Source organism: Chiloscyllium plagiosum, unplaced genomic scaffold, assembly GCF_037043375.1.
Source record: "Chiloscyllium plagiosum isolate Xiang-an unplaced genomic scaffold, Cpla_swu_hap1 HiC_scaffold_22, whole genome shotgun sequence".
NCBI classification, from domain to species: Eukaryota; Metazoa; Chordata; class Chondrichthyes; order Orectolobiformes; family Hemiscylliidae; genus Chiloscyllium; species Chiloscyllium plagiosum.
The window spans coordinates 51,846,678-51,864,089 of NW_028270160.1; the positions used below are offsets into that span (position 1 = coordinate 51,846,678).

A 17,412-nucleotide genomic window follows, 5' to 3' on the forward strand; every position below is an offset into this window, starting at 1 on the left:
GGGAGAGAGGGTCGTGTCTTTTTGTGGCTAGCAGGTGTTCGTGTATCCTGGTGGCTAACTTTCTTCCTGTTTGTGGTAGTCCTTGCATGGAATTTTGTTAACGACGTTGGTTTTGTCCATGGGTTATACTGGGTCTTTTAAGTTTGTTAGTTTTTGTTTGAGAGTGTTGGTGGGTTTGTGTGCTACTAGGATTCCGAGGGGTCTTAGTAGTCTGGCTGTCACTTCTGAAACTTCTTTGATGTATGGTAAGGTGGTTAGGGTTTCTGGCTGTGTTTGGTCTGCTTGTCGTGGTTTGTTCTTGAGGAATCTGCGGACTGTATTTTTTGAGTATCCGTTCTTCTTGAATACATTGTATCGACAGACACGGTAGAACGAGCCATAAACACCAAACAACGACAAACACAGATAAAGAAAAATCGGGACCTGAAGAAAAAACTTGACAAACTCACAAACAAAGACATAACCGAGAACATAGGGGCATGGATAAAGAACTTATCAGACTGGACCCTATCAGACACAGAAAAAGCGGTACTAGTAAAAGGACTAAATTTCAATTACCGAGACGCTGACAAGAAGGATTTCCTAGCGACATTAGAAACCACATTGAAAGACAACAAACTCATGGAAGAAACACAACAAACTATCAGACAGACAGTTGCACTACTCTGAGCCGAAAGAGGGAAGGAAACAAACTGAATTCAAAAGAAAAGAAAGCCCAAAAAACCCCAAAAAAGACAAAAACATCATTATATTACCTGAAGACAAAGGTCGGCTCACAGTCATCCTGAACAGAAGGGACTACGATGCACTACTCGCAGATACCAACACCTACCAACAGGTGGCTCTAGACCCGACCCCACAACTAGGAAACAAAATTACATATCTCCTAAAAACATTACACAATTCCAGACAATTAAACAAGACAAAATTCCAGAAAATGATACCAGACGGGACCAACACACACAATTCTATGGACTACTAATAATCCATAAACCAGGAGCCCCCCTCAGACCCATAGTCTCACTACCTGGAACACCAACTTACAGACTGGCCAAAGAACTGCACACAAGACTGAAATACCTAGTAGAAGAGTCTCAGGACACCATCCATTCCACCCAGGAATTCCTAAAAATCATCAAAAACACCAAAATAGAGGAAGACCAAACAATGATCTCATTCGACGTAACAGCACTGTTCACCTTCATCAACATCGACCTGGCAAAGGAAACACTTACCACGCTTTTAGAAGACACCACCACACACACCCAACCACCATCAAGCACATTAACAATGAAAACGTCATGAAACTAGTGGACCTGTGCCTCACCACCCACTTCACCTTCAACAACATAATCTACAAACAAACCAACGGCACACCGATGGGATCTTCGCTATCAGGATTCACAGCAGAAGTGGTAAGGCAAAGCCTAGAACAAACAGCCCTACCAACCATCAAACCAAAAATCTGGGTCCGCTACGTAGATGACACCTTTGTCATCACAAAACTAAACAAGATAGAAGAAACATTTAACATCATCAACAACACCCTCACAGGTATAAAGTTCACCAAGGAGGAAGAAACCGACAACAAACTCGCATTCCTGGACGTCACTGTCGAAAGAAAGGACAATGGAGAACTACAAACCTGCATATACAGAAAACCGACAAACACTGACCAAATACTTAACTACACCAGCAACCATCCCAACACACATGAACGAAGCTGTATCAGAACACTATTCCAACGAGCCACCACACACTGTAGCACAGACGAACTTCGGAAAACAGAGGAGAGCCACCTATACAACGTATTCAAGAAGAACGGATATTCAAAAAATACAGTGCGCAGATTCCTCAAGAACAAACCACGACAAGCAGACCAAACACAGCCAGAAACCCTAACCACCTTACCATACATCAAAGAAGTTTCAGAAATGACAGCCAGATTACTAAGACCACTCGGAATCCTAGTAGCACACAAACCCACCAACACTCTCAAACAAAAATTAACAAACTTAAAAGACCCAGTACAACCCATGGACAAAATTCCATGCAAGGACTGCCACAAACACTACATAGGACAAACAGGAAGAAAGTTAGCTACCAAGATACACGAACACCAGCTAGCCACAAAAAGACACGACCCTCTCTCCCTCGTAGCCCTACACACGGAGGGAAAAAACCACCATTTCGACTGGGACAACACATCTATCCTGGGACAGGCTAAGCAAAGACATGCCAGAGAATTCCTAGAGGCCTGACACTCCAACCACAACGCCATAAACAAACAAACAGATCTAGATACCATCTATCAACCCCTTAGAAAACAAACAGGAAATGACATCACCACAAACCCCAGGAACCCCATCCAGGACAAACATATAAATAGAAAGCAGGAGACAACAGCTTCGCTTCACTTGGAGGTCGCCACTGATGATGTTACCTAGCCAAGTAATGAAACGTCTGGATATCAAACCTACAATTCAGCGAGCAAACCTACACCCTAGTCCAGTCACAAATGAGTGGCAGGCATTTTGGAAATCTTTACAAAAATAAACAAGAACAAAATTGGATGTATCATAAAATTGACTGTTTGAAAGATAGAGTTACTATAAAGATGAATTTTTGGTTTAATGACCACATCTTGGAGAGGAAAAATGTATTTTTTTTATTTGGAAGTATTAAATTGAAATATGTCCAAGTGATTAAAACATCCGAAGGTGCATCAGAAGAATATTATCAATCAAAATTTGTCACTGAGCTACATAAGGGGACACTAGAAAAGATGATCAAAAACAAAGTCAGAGAAGTACATTTTAGCAACGTTTTAGCAACGTTTTAAAGGTGAAGAGAGGTGAAGAAGCAGAGATGTTTGAGGAGGAAATTTCACAGTTTATGTCTCTAAAGGGAAATTCTCTAATGATTGCAAGAATTTTCTCTTTTTGTATTTCAATTTGGGATAATGAATCCTGGCAGTTTCTAAGTCCACAGGATATTTGATAGATTCATGCGATCTAACAAGTGGTAAGAGCAAAGCTGAAGGGATTTAGAAATTCTTATCTGTATCCTGAGGTAGGATTTATGCCTTAACAATAATTACAAGGTAGCTGGCATTTTTGAAACTACAGCAACTATTGTTTTATCCAGCACCTTATGAACCGGCATTCTTGATTAAAGGCAAAAATTAGAACATCCCTCAAATTACTGTATTATCGTGATCTCCGAGTTGTTAGTCAAGAGTGCGAGTGAGAAGGCTCTCTGCCAGTGTACTTTATTTAAGTTATTATTTAGGTGATTTATGCTGTAGATAAAGTATTACAGTGATGCGTATACCCACTGCCTTATGTTTCTATTACTTAGTCTGTGTTTTTACAACCGGAATATTTGATCAACTGGTACACTCCTGGTCCCATAGGTGCAAGTTAATAAAACATTTGCTGTATTTATCCTGTAGCCTCCATTAGATATTCCAGCAAGCCATGCTTTTCACTGAAAGTAAACCTCCATTGTCCATCATGTGACTGAAAGTGTGATGACACACAATATGAGGTGTAATAAATCTTGTTAATCAGTAACAGTCTGTATTTTAATTAAACATGAGAAGTAAAATGTGGATGTTTTAATTAATTACAAAACATTGTCGACATTTAATTTATTGGTTCACATCACAAGTAAAATATAAATGCATGGAAAGGCAATCTGGTAGTTTTAACTGAATAAGCCATATTTGCAGAGAACGCTGAAGAAACTCAGCAGGTCTCTCAGTATCTGTGGACAGAGAAGCAGAGTTAGTATTTCTAGTCATATTTTCATTCTGTAGAAGAGTCGTATCAGATTTGAAATATTGACCGTGTTTCTCTCTCCACTGATGCTGCCAGACCTGCTGAGTTTTTCCAGTGTTTTCTGTTTTATTTCAGATTTTCAGCATCCACAGTATTTTATTTTCAATTGGTGGCAGTCTTTATTTGACTAGGATTGTTAAGTCTAGGTATAACCACAACTTACATTTATATGGCACTTCTAACTTCCTTGAGACCTAAAGTGCTCCGTAGCCATGTAATCAGACAAGAATTAATGCCAGCTCAGAGAAGGAAGCATTAAAGCAGCTGACTAAGCTTTATGAAAGATCTGGATATACGGAGTGTCTTTAAAGGTGGACTGTGGGAGAGGTTTAGGGAGGGTATTCCAGCGTTTGGCACCTGAACAACACACAGAAGTGGAGCAAAGAAGCAAAAATAGTGTGTTTATATAGCACCCTGCACATCCTCAAGGTGTTAAGATGTGTTTCAAGCCAGTTAATTCTTTGAAAAACGTAATCACAATATTTTATTGTCAAGCTTAACAACCAAGTTCTCTCATCAAATAGGGTGAGAAGATTTCTTAAACCTTACAGCATGTTAATGACCCCACTTCAGTACTGTATGTCGAAGGCTGCAGTTCAGAAAAATGGCAGAAGTGAAAGTGTTAAATTATGTGTCACCAAAGGCTCCAGTTACCAAAATCCAAGGGCTGAGAGAGAACTTATCTCGGTTTGCTTTATCACTGCTGGGTCATTATGTCAGTCAGGATCCTTCAGCAGTGACCACCCAATGGAGAACTCAGAAACTAGTTCTGAAGAAGGGTCACTGGACCCAAAATATTAATTCAGATTTCTCTCTACAATTTTCCCAGCAATTTCTGTTTTTGTTTCTGATTTCCAGTATCCGCAGTTAGATTAGATTAGATTAGATTAGTTTACATTACAGTGTGGAAACAGGCCATTCGGCCCAACAAGTACACACCGATCCGCCGAAGCGTAACCCACCAATACCCCTTACCTAACACTACGGACAATTTAGCATGGCCAATTCACCTGACCTGCACATCTTTGGACTGTGGGAGGAAACCGGAGCACCCGGAGGAAACCCACGCAGACACGGGGAGAACGTGCAAACTCCACACAGTCAGTCGCCTGAGGCGGGAATTGAACCCGGGTCTCTGGCGCTGTGAGGCAGCAGTGCAAACCACTGGTATTTTTTAGGGAGAAATCAGAAAGTCTGTCCAGAGAATAGTTTGCCAGTGGACGTGCTGGGTTCCTTTCTCACCAGAAACATCCATTTTGCCGACCCTGTTAGAAATAGTCCATTTTAAAATGCTGTTTTTATTTTAATTTTTTTTCTCAGGAAATCAAGCGACTATGATACTTGCCCAACCTCCACATCCAGATTGGGTCACGTTGGCCATATCCTCCACTCATTCCCCCACCTTACAGTATATCATAGAATCATCATAGAATCCCTACAGGATAGAAACAGGCCATTTGGCCCAACAAGTCCACACCGACTTTCTGAAGCGTATCCCACCCAGGCCCATTCCCCTCTTACTCTATATTGCACTACCTGGGACTTTGACATTGTGACCATTTTGGAGACAGGGGTAGAGCAGGGACAGGAATGGTTGTTGCAGGTTCTAGGATTTATATGTTTCAGTGAGAACAGACAAGACGGTAAAAGAGGGGAAGGTGTGGCATTGTTAGTCAAGGACAGTATTATGGTGGCAGAAAGGACATTTGAGGACCTATCTACTGAAGTAGTATGGGCTGAGGTGAGAAACAGGCAAGGAGAGGTCACCATGTTGGCAGTTTTCTGAAGGCCTCCGAATAGTTCCAGAGATGTAGAGAAAAGGATTGCAAAGACGATTCTGGAGAGGAGCAAGAGTAACAAGGTAGTTGTTATGGGGGTCTTTAACCTCCCCAATATTGATGGGAATACTATAGTTCAAGTACTTGAGATGGGTCAGTTTTTGTCCAATGTGTGCAAGAGGCTTTCCTAACACAGTGTGTAGACAAGCCAATAAGAGGCAAGGCCACATCGGATTTGGTACTGGGTAATGAACCTGGCCAAGTGTTAGATTTGGACGTAGGAGAGCACTTTGGTGATAGTGACCACAATTTGGTTGTTTACTTTAGTGATGGAAAGGGATAATTGTATAATACAGGGCAAGAGTTATTGCTGGGGGAAAGGCAATTATGATACAATTAGGCAAGATTTAGGATGCATGGCATGAGGAAGAAAATTATAAGGGATGGGCACAATTGAAATGTGGAGCTTTTCCAAGGAACAGCTATTGTGAAGCTTTGATAAGTACGTACCGGTCAGGCAGGGAGGAAGTTGTCGAGTGAGGGAGCCATGGTTTACTAAAGAAGTTGAATATCTTGTCAAGAGGAAGAAGAAGACTTATGTTAGGATGAGATGTGAAGGCTCAGTTCGGGCACTTGAGAGTTACAAGTTAACCAGGAAAGGCTTAAAGAGAGAGCTAGGAACAGCCTGGAGGGGACATAAGAAGTCGTTGGCAGATAGGATCAAGGAAAACTCTAAAGCTTTCTATTGGTATATCAGGAATAAAATAATGACTCGAGAAAGATTAGGGCCAATCAAAGATAGTAGTGGGAAGTTGTGCGCGCTGTCCAAGGAGTTAGGGGAAACACAAAATGAATATTTTTATTGTCAATATTCACATTGGTAAAAGACATTGTTGTCGAAGAAAATACTGAGACACAGTAGACTAGACTAAATGGGTTTGAGGTTCACAGGGACGAGGTGTTAGCAATTCTGGGAAGTGTGAAAATAGATATGTCCCCTGGGCCGGATAGGATTTATCCTAGGATTCTATGGGAAGCCAGAGAAGAGATTGCAGAGCCTTTGGCTTTGATCTTTATGTCGTCATTGTCTACAGGGATAGTAACAGAAGACTGGAGGATAGCAAATGTTGTCCCCTTGATCAAGAAGGGGAATAGAGACAACCTCAGTAATTATTGACCAGTGAGCCTGACTTCAGTTGTGGATAAAATGTTAAAAAAGATTATAAAAGATAGGATTTATAATAATCTGGAAAGAAATAAGTTGATTAAGGATAGCCAACACGGTTTTGTGAAGGGTAGATCATGCCTCACGAACCTTATTGAGTTCTTTGAGAAAGTGACCAAACTGGTGGACATGGGTAAAGCGGTTGATGTGGTGTCTGGATTTCAGTAAGGCATTTGATAAGATTCCCCACGATAGGGTATTGCACGAAATATGGAGGCATGGGATTGAGGGTGATGTAGCGGTTTAGGTCAGAAATTGGCTAGCTGAAAGAAGACAGAGGGTGGTGGTTGATGGGAAATGTTCATTCCGGAGTTCAGTTACGAGTAGTGTTCCACAAGGAGCTGTTTTGGGGTCACTGCTGTTTGTCATTTTTATCAATGGCCCAGATGAGGGCGTAGAATGTTGGGTTAGTAAATTTGCAGATAACACTAAGGTCGGTACAGGTGTGGATAGTGCTGAAGGATGTTGCAGGTTACAGACAAGCTGCAGAGCTGGGCTGAGAGGTAGAAAATGGTGTTTAATGCAGAAAAGTGTGAGGCGATTCATTTTGGAAGAAGTAACAAGAATACAGAGTACTGGGCTAATGGTAAGATTCTTGGTAGTATGGATGAGCAGAGAGCTCTCAGTTTCCATATGCATAGATCCCTAAACGTTGCCACCCAGGTTGATAGGGTTAAGGCGGCATACGGTGCATAGAGGGATTGAGTTTCGGACCCATGAGGTCATGATGCAGTTGTACAAAAAAACTGGTGCAGCCACACTTAAGAGTATTGCATTCAGTTCTGGTTGCTGTGTTATAGGAAGGATGTGGAAGCACCGAGAAAGGTGCAGAGGAGATTTACCAGGATGTTGCCTGATATGGAGGGAAAGTCTTATGAGGAAAGGCTGAGATACTTGAGGCTGTTTTCATTAGAGAAAAGAAGGTTAAGAGGTGACTTAATCAAGGTATACAAGATGTCAGAGGTAGTTTCTTTACCCAGAGAGTAGTAAGGGTGTGCAATGCCCTGATTGCAACAGTAATGCAGGCCACATTAAGGGAATTTAAATGGTCATTGGATAAACGTATGGATGAAAATGGAATAGTGTAGGATAGATAGGCTTCAGATTGGTTCCACAGATCGAGGACCGAAGGTCCTATTCTGCGCTGTAATGTTCTATTTCCCCTGAATAACGCACCTAGCCTACACATCCATGAACACTATGGGCATTTAGCAAGGCCAATTCACCTGACCTGCACATTTTGGACTGTAGGAGGAAACTGGAGCATGCGAAGGACACTCATGCAGACATGGGGAGAATGTGCAAACTCCACACAGGCAGTTGCCCTATGGCTGGAATCAAACCCTGGCACTGTGAGGCAGTAGTGCTAACCACTGAGCCATGTGCCACCTACATTTTTCTTTCTAGAACAAACAGACAAGTTAAACCCTATTTGATGAGGGAATTTAGATGTTAAGCTTGCCGATAAAATATTGTGATTACTTTTTAAAAATAATTAACTGGCTTGAAACACATTTTAACACTTTGACGATGTGTGGGATGCTGTATTTGTGTTTTCACTGAAGTCTTCATTTGGCCTAGAGCTTTTTGAAGTTTTGGCAATTCCAGGTGAACCACAGATTAAAGTTGGATTAGTGGTGCTGGAAGAGCACTGCAGTTCAGGCAGCATCCAAGGAGCTTCGAAATCGACATTTCGGGCAAAAGCCCTTCATCAGGCTTTATTCCTGATGAAGGGCTTTTGCCCGAAATGTCGATTTCGAAGCTCCTTGGATGCTGCCTGAACTGCTGTGCTCTTCCAGCACCACTAACCCAGAATCTGGTTTCCAGCATCTGCAGTCATTGTTTTTACCTCACAGATTAAAGCTGATCAAGTTAGCACAGTGAGAATCCTTTTTGACAATGTGATGCTCCAGAGTACACTATTTATAGAGTGCTTCATAGGTTGGAGGAAAGTTGTTAGCTGATGTCAGCACACCTTTGAGTCCAAGGATACCTCTGAGGCTACCCTCAGCAATAATCAATAACTTCTTCCAGACATTTCTAAAACTGCTGTAACTTTGGTGAAAGTTCCTCAGAAATCCTGTTGCTGCCAACTTTCAGCCCAGTCCAAATGACAATGTGTAATTAAATTATTTGTTTATAAACTGCACCATTTCTGTTTTGTTGGGCTACAAGCTGATTGAAGAAGTTTGCGCTTTAGATCTTGGTTCAAAATTGGTTCCACAATATTTTTCTAGACTGCTTTATCCAGATTTCATTAAATATTGGGAGAAATATGATGAAGGGCTTATGCCAGTAACGTCTACTCTCCTGTTCCTCGGATACTGCCTGACCTGTTGTGCTTTTCCAGCACCACACTCTCAACTCCATTAAATATTGGTCATGTATGTGTAAAGGTCCTTCTGATATCAGTCCTTGTAATTTTTATTTACTCATTTGTGCACACATCTTCCTGTCCAACTGTCAAAATTTGGTTTAAAGCCGTTTTTCAGATTGACTTCTTTCTTTACAACTGTTCCTAGCTATCATGTGTACCTTTATAGGTAAAAATTCTCACATGGCTCCATCCAGCTTCAATGGCTCAAGTTTCAATTGTTGTTCCTCATGACCCATTCCCCTGGATCTCTGAAATCACTTTCTTGTTGCTGCACTGTCCCTAGAGCTTCAACCAGCCCATTAGAATGTCAAAACCAGAACCAGGTGCAGTATTTGAGATATGGTTTGGCCCAAGCACTGTGCATGTATGGCCTTGACTTCCCATGGTTTGTACCATTTTGATTGTACAATTCTAATATTCTGCTGCGTTTTTGATTGCTGAATTGAATTGGTTGGTTAAGTGTGAAACTATTTTGCAGTTTCATCTTTATCTATATTCGACTCATACCTGGAGTAGGTGGGTCAACCATTATTTTCCTTCCTATATTCCATAATTTACATTTGGTTGAATAGTAGAAACTGTGGTGGGGTGACTTATAAAATTTTTCACTGTATTTTTCATGTAAAAGTACATTTGACAATAAATTTCTATTCTAAAGATCGCATTGCTGTCCACATTGACAATCATTGTCCAACTCTTCTCTGTAATTTCTGGGTTATCTTCATCATAGAATCCCTATAGTGTGGAAAAAGGCCATTGAGCCCAACAAGTCGACACCAACCCTTCAGTGAGTATCCCATCCGGATCCATTCCCCTACCCTACATTTCCCCTGACTAATGCACCTAACCTACACATCCCTGAACACGATGGGCAATTTAGCATGGCCAATTCATCTAACCTGTACATCTTTGGACTGTGGGAGGAAACCAGAGCACCCAGAAGAAACCCACACAGACACGGGGAGAATGTCCAAATACCACACAGACAGTCACCTGAGGCTGGAATCAAACCTGCATCCCTGGCACATTGAGGCAGCTGTGCTAACCAATGAGCCACTTCTATTACCCCTCCTCATTCACAAAGCTGTAAAGTCGATGAAATCACATTTCTAATGCTGATCTCTGAGGATCTTCATTTTATTGCACCTTTCTGACAAGCAACTCCTCATCTACTCTTAGTCATAGAGTCATAGTCATAGAGATGTACAGCATGGAAACAGATCCTTTGGTCCAACTCGTCCATGCCAACCAGTTAAACCAACCCAATTTAGTCCCACTTACCAGCACCCGGCCCATATCCCTCCAAACCCTTCCTATTCATATACCCATCCAAATGCCTCTTAAATGTTGCAATTGTACCAGCCTCCACCACTTCCTCTGGCAGCTCATTCCATACACGTACCACCCTCTGCATGAAAAAGTTGCCCCTTAGGTCCCTTTTATACCTTTCCCCTCTCAGCCTAAACCTATGCCCTCTAGTTCTGGATTTCCCGACCCCATGAAAAAGACTGTCTATTTATCCTATCCATGCCCCTCATAATTTTGTAAACCTCTATAAGGTCACCCCTCAGCCTCCAACACTCGATGGAAATCAACCCAAGCCTGTTCATCCTCTCCCCATAGCTCAAATTCTCCAACCCTGGCAACATCCTTGTAAATCTTTTCTGAACCCTTTCAAGTTTCACAAATCTTTCCGATAGGAAGAAGACCAGAATTGCACGCAATATTCCAACAGTAGCCTAACCAATGTCCTGTACAGCCGCAACATGACTTCCCAACTCCTGTACTCAACACTCTGACCAATAAAGGAAAGCATACCAAACGCCTTCTTCACTACCCTATCGACCTGTGACTCTACTTTCAAGGAGCTATGAACTTGCACTCCAAGGTCTCTTTGTTCAACAACACTCCCTAGGACCTTACGATTAAGTGTACAAGAACTGCTAAGATTTGCTTTCCCAAAATGCAGCACCTCGCATTTATCTAAATTAAACTCCATCTGCCACTTCTCAGCCCATTGGCCCATCTGGTCAAGATCCTGTTGTAATCTGAGGTAACCCTCTTCGCTGTCCACTACACCTCCAATTTTGGTGTCATCTGCAAACTTACTAACTGTACCTCTTATGCTCGCATCCAAATCATTTATGTAAATGACAAAAAGTAGTGGACCCAGCACCGATCCTTGTGGCACTCCACTGGTTACAGGTCTCCAGTCTGAAAAACAACCCTCCGCCATCACCCTCTGACTTCTACCTTTGAGCCAGTTCTGTATACAAATGGCTAATTCTTCCTATATTCCATGAGATCTAACCTTGTGAAACCAGTCTCCCATGGGGAACCTTGTTGAACGCCTTACTGAAGTCCTTATAGATCACCTCTACTGCTCTGCCCTCATCAATCTCCTTTGTTACTTCTTCAAAAAACTGAATCAAGTTTGCGAGACAGGATTTCCCATGCACAAAGCCATGTTGGCTATCCTTAATCAGTCCTTGCCTTTCCAAATACATGTATATCCTGTCCCTCAGGATTCCCTCCAGCAACTTGCCCACCACCGACATCAGGCTCACTGGTCTACAGTTCCCTGGCTTGTCCTTATTACCCTTTTTAAAGAGTGGCACCACATTAGCCAATCTTCAGTCTTCCAGCACCTCACCTTTAACTATCGCTGATGCAAATATCTTAGCAAGAGGCCCAGCAATCACTTCTCTAGCTTCCCACAGAGTTCTTGGGTACACCTGATCAGGTCCTGGGGATTTATTCACCTTTATACGTTTCAAGACATCCAGCACTTCCTCCTCTTGGATTTGGATGTGAGTATAACAGGTACAGATTACAACAGGATCTTGCAATATGGACATTTTGCAAGGTGTAACCATCTATTTCACTATTTTCTGTATCTTCCATATCCTTTTCCACAGTAAATACTAATGCAAAATATTCATTTAGTATCACCCCCTTTTTTGCGGCTCCACACAAAGGCTGCCTTGCTGATCTTTGAGGGGCCCTATTCTCTCCCTAGTTACCCTTTTGTCCTTAATGTATTTATAAAAACCCTTTGGATTCTCCTTAATTCTATTTGCCAAAGCTATTTCATGTCTCCTTTTTCCCCTCCTGATTTCCCTCTTAACTATACTCCTACTGCCTTTATACTTTTCTAAGGATTCACTTGATCTATCCTGTCTATACCTTACATATGCTTCCTTCTTTTTCTTAATGAAACCCTCAATTTATTTAGTCATCCAACATTCCCTATACCTACCAGCGTTCCCTTTCACCCTGACAGGAATATACTTTCTCTGAATTCCCTTTATCTCATTTCTGAAGGCTTCCCATTTTCCAGCCATCCCTTTACCTGCGAACATCTGCCCCCAATCAGCTTTTGAAAGTTCTTGCCCAATTCCGTCAAAATTGGCATTTCTCCAATTTAGAACTTCAACTTTTAGATCTGGTCTATCCTTTTCAATCACTATTTTAAATCGAATAGAATTATGGTCGCTGGCCCCAAAGTGCTTCCCCACTGACACCTCAGTCACCTGCCCTGCCTTATTTCCCAAGAGTAGGTCAAGTTTTGCACCTTCTCTCGTAGGTACATTCACATACTGAATTAGAAAATTTTCTTATACACACTTAACAAATTCCTCTCCATCTAAATCCTCAACACTATGGCAGTCCCAGTCTATGTTTGGAAAGTTAAAATCCCCTACCCTAACCACCCTATTATTCTTACAGATAGCTGAGATCTCCTTACAAGTTTGTTTCTCAATTTTCCTCTGACTATTAAGGGGTCTATAATACAATCCCAATAAGGTGATCATCCCATTCTTATTTCTCAGTTCCACCCAAATAACGTCCCTGGATGTATTTCCAGGAAAATCCTCCCTCAGCACAGCTGTAATGCTATCCCTTATCAAAAACGCCACACCCCCTCTTCTCTTTCCTTCCTTTCTATCTTTCCTGTAGCATTTGTATCCTAGAACATTAAGCTGCCAGTCCTGTCCATCCCTGAGCCATGTTTCTGTACCTGCTGTGATATCCCAGTCCCGTGTTCCTAACTATGCCCTGAGTTCATCTGCCTTCCCTGTTAGGCCCCTTGCATTGAAATAAATGTCTTTAATTTATTAGTCGTACCTTGTCCCTGCCTGCCCTGACTGTTTGACTCGTTTCTGTTCTCAGCTGTACCAGTCTCAGATTGATCTCTTTCCTCACTATCTCCCTGGGTCCCATCCCCACCTTACTAGTTTAAATCCTCCCAAGCAGTTCTAGCAAATCTCCCTGCCAGTATATTAGTCCCCTTCCAATTTAGGTGCAATCCGTCCTTCTTGTACAGGTCACTTCTACCCCAAAAGAGATTCCAATGATCCAAAAATGTGAATCCTTCTCCCATCCACCAGCTCCTCAGCCATGCATTCATCTGCTCTATCCTCCTATTCCTGTCCTCACTAGCTCGTAGCACCAGGAGTAATCCAGATATTACTAATCTCAAAGAACTCCTTTTTAAATTCCTGCCTAACTCTCTGTAATCTCCCTTCAGCATCTCAACCTTTTCCCTTCCTGTGTCATTGGTTCTGATGTGGACAATGACCTCTTGCTGGCCCCTCTCCCCCTTGAGAACATTCTGCACCCTCTCTGAGACATCCTTGATCCTGGCACCAGGGAAGCCACTCAGACAACTTTTTGTCCACTACCAATATTCATCCCAAATACACTATATCGATCAGTAAGGTAAATAGCTAAGAACTTTCATAATTTTTGAACAATTTCTCAATCATATTAATAAGAAGATGCCTAATTGGAGAATAGATATGAAGGGTTTACAATCATCTGTGGAAAGTTGGTCTGAATCTTGCTGTTTATTATAGATCACTGTCAATGAACAGACTCTCTCCAGTAATTGATGGCTCAGATTTTGCAAAGTGGCTTGTCAATGACTTTGAAGAAGGTAGCTTGCAATGATCTAGTAAGAGTTCTCATGTGTGTGTCACTGTTCTCAATGTTACTTGTTACTTGCATTCTGGCAGCAGCTTTAGTTGATATCTGGCATCTCCCAACACTGCGGGCATCAAGCAGACTCAACAATCAATCATATTGAAGAGTTGTTACTGACTGACAATGAAGAAGTAGTGAGAACTGATTACTGTCTACCTTTTAATCATTTTACAGGCAGCAAAATAAAGCTCGGGGCATAAACATGGGATGAATATCAAATATAGAAAATCATGAGCAAACTTTACGAAACAAAATTCTTACTATTTTAAAAATTGACCATGCTTTTAGTTTTTAGTGGAATAAAACACTCTTTAAATTCACTCTTGGCTTGTGGGCATCACTCGATGGCCAGCTTTTATTGCCCAACCCCAGTTGTGCTGAGCTCCCTTCTTGCATGCCACATGGTGTTGGAAGACCCTTAGGGAAAAATATTCCAGGATTTTGACTCCATGACAGCGAAGGAACAGCAATATATTTCTGAGTCAGGATCGTGATTGACTTGGAGGGAAACCTGCAAGTGGTGACGTTCCCTTGGATCTGCTGCCCTTGTCCTTCTAGCTGGGTTTCTACAAACATAGAATTCAGTTTTCAGGGTTAGAGATGTTGTTCAGAAGTAATTAAGGGATGAAATTTACAGTAAATTAGCTCGTGGTGTAAATGGAAATTGAAATAGCTATATTGATGGGTCCTTTCCTGTCTCATTGTCCCTCAGCCATTTCATACTTATCATTACTTGCCAAGACTTCCACCCCTTTGCAGATGTGTATGCCCAAGAGCTGTTGGCCAGTTACATGGTCCCAACAGTTTTTATGCCCACAGTGTAAGGCTGGGAACTCTAGCTGAGATTGTACTAAGGCAAGGGAGTAAGGGAGTGCTGGGTCAGAAAGGAAGTGGGTGTGGAGCGGGAAGAGACGGAGAAATGCCGGGTTTCTTCAAGCATGAGAGAGTCCTCTGCTGGAAATAGGAGTCCCAAATAGGCATCCACTCTCTTCTCTTCTCGTCAAATGCCCAAGCACAGATAGCTGCAGGGCTTCCCACCCATTGCCAGCATCAGCTCACCACCCATGAATTAGCTGTGGAATGAGAGAATGAGTCTTAAATGACTATAAATTGAACACGTAAGAGCATCAATTGGCACAAGGACAAGCAAGCAGCCCTAGGTCTGCCCAGCAGTTTATAAAATTTCAGGGGGTCAGGATGTGTTGGTGGACACCAGGAAATACATTCTCTGCTCCCTCCAACCCACCCTAACCTGTATTTAACATGGGTTAATCTTCTTGTGGGGGTTGTTGGAATGAGATCAGTGTGCCTAATGTGAGCTTGCTTTGTCAAATCCAGGAATTTCAAAGATTTGCATCAGCAGGACCTTTAATAACATATCCTGTGAAAGAGATGGGAATCACTGACAGGAATTTGTCAATTGCTGCATTCAAGTGCAGGTAAAGGCATACCAGGGGTTGCTGACAGTTCCACAGGCAATAATGGTATAGACTGACAGTTTCACTTTCATCATAAGCAAAACCATTGGGTCACATATCAAGCAGAATGCAGTCTAGAAATGCTAAGCATTTTGTCTCCTATGTATGCAAATGTTACACGTTATGTAGTTGAACACTGTTTTAATTGACTACAGATTATGTCTATGGTTTAAATGGAATTTTTGTTTGAGAAGAAAAGAAAGTAAACAGTAAAACATATTGATCACAATGTACAGTGACAAATGAAATTCCAGAATTGTAGACCATACAATAAAGGACACAGAGGCAATTTTGAAAGTGCAAATAAAACTTGTTCTTTATTCTTGAAAGGTCCAATTAAAGAGTGAGGAATCCAAAACTTTTGCAATGAAGATCCTGAAGAAACGCCATATAGTAGACACACGGCAACAGGAACATATACGATCAGAGAAACAGATAATGCAGGAGGCTCATTCTGATTTCATTGTGAGGTAAGTTTCCATCAGATCATGTCATTGAATATATAAGGCCCTCAGCCAGCAAGTCAACTCGGTAACTATTGGTCCCGTATTGGGTCACCCTGACATCTCATGCCTCTGATATAACATCTGCTTCTAAAACATTCTAGATTATATCCTCTCTCATACAATTCTATTTTCTCTCTCACTCACAACTTGCCCTAATTCTTTTCTGAATAATGCAGCATATTTTAATTCTGTCCCAATTCATTACTCATTAAGTATTTGCAGCGTAGAACTTGCCATTATGTGGGATAGTCAAAACAAATGGAATCGATGTATTTAACGGGAAGCTAGTTAAGTATATAATGGAGAAAGGAACAGAAGGATATATTAATAGAATTAGTTGGAATAGGTGGAAGATGAGCTTAGGGCATTAACATAGGATGAATGTCAAAAGCAGAAAGTCATGATCAAACTTTACAAAACAAAATTCTTGTAATTTTAAAACTCTACCGTTCTTTTGGTTTTTAGTGAAATGAAATACTTTTTAATTTCACAGTGATAACATAGACCTCAGGCTGAACTGACAGAATTTACAACTCAAAAACAACATAAAATTATGATGATCTGATAAAAAAAACTTCATTTACTCATTTAATTCCATAGTTTGCTGCAATTGGCTTGGGGATCTGGCTATTTCACTCACTATAAGTAAAACTGGAAACAAGATCTTAACCATTAACCAACATTTAGCTGAGAACTATCAGCACAAAGTTAGGTCCTGGTTTGAATGGTTGGCCTCTCAAAAACTGTTCAAACATGCAATCAATCCCAAAAAAACTGGGAGGAACAAAATGATTAATTTCTTTATTTGATTCTTTAGATTGTGTAAATAAAACTGATTTTCCTCAAGAGGATTTTGAAGAAATCTATGGAGCAATGGCATCTTCAAACTGAAAGCTGCAGTGAACTATCCAAAGGAGGGAGCTACTCACTGCAAGATGTCTTGCCTCTGTCCTGCTCTTTTAGCCATTGCATTTATATGGCTGGTCCAGTCTAATTGAGCTTCTGATTAATGGTAACCTCCAGGATGTTGATAGTGAGGTATTCAGTGATGGTAACACCATTGAATGTCAAGGGGCAATGGTTAGGTCGTCTCTTATTAGAGATGGTCACTGCCTGGCGTTTGCGTGGCATGAATGTTGTTTGCTTGGACAATATACCTGTCAGATATTGTCCAGGTCTTGCTGCATTTGGACACTGATTCAGTATCTGAGGAGTCACAA

The 17,412-nt window shown here is 41.4% G+C and overlaps 1 protein-coding gene across 2 annotated transcripts in view; it reads left to right on the forward strand.

The window, feature by feature from the left end:
* The window catches only part of prkg1b (protein kinase cGMP-dependent 1b), a 750,557-nt gene that overhangs the window by 690,328 nt on the left and 42,817 nt on the right, over window positions 1-17,412 (forward strand). For both annotated transcript variants that reach the window (XM_087999056.1, XM_087999057.1), the window contains exon 11: window positions 16,017-16,156. In XM_087999056.1, the coding sequence (XP_087855182.1) occupies window positions 16,017-16,156 (140 nt within the window). The remainder of the gene's footprint in view (window positions 1-16,016; window positions 16,157-17,412) is intronic.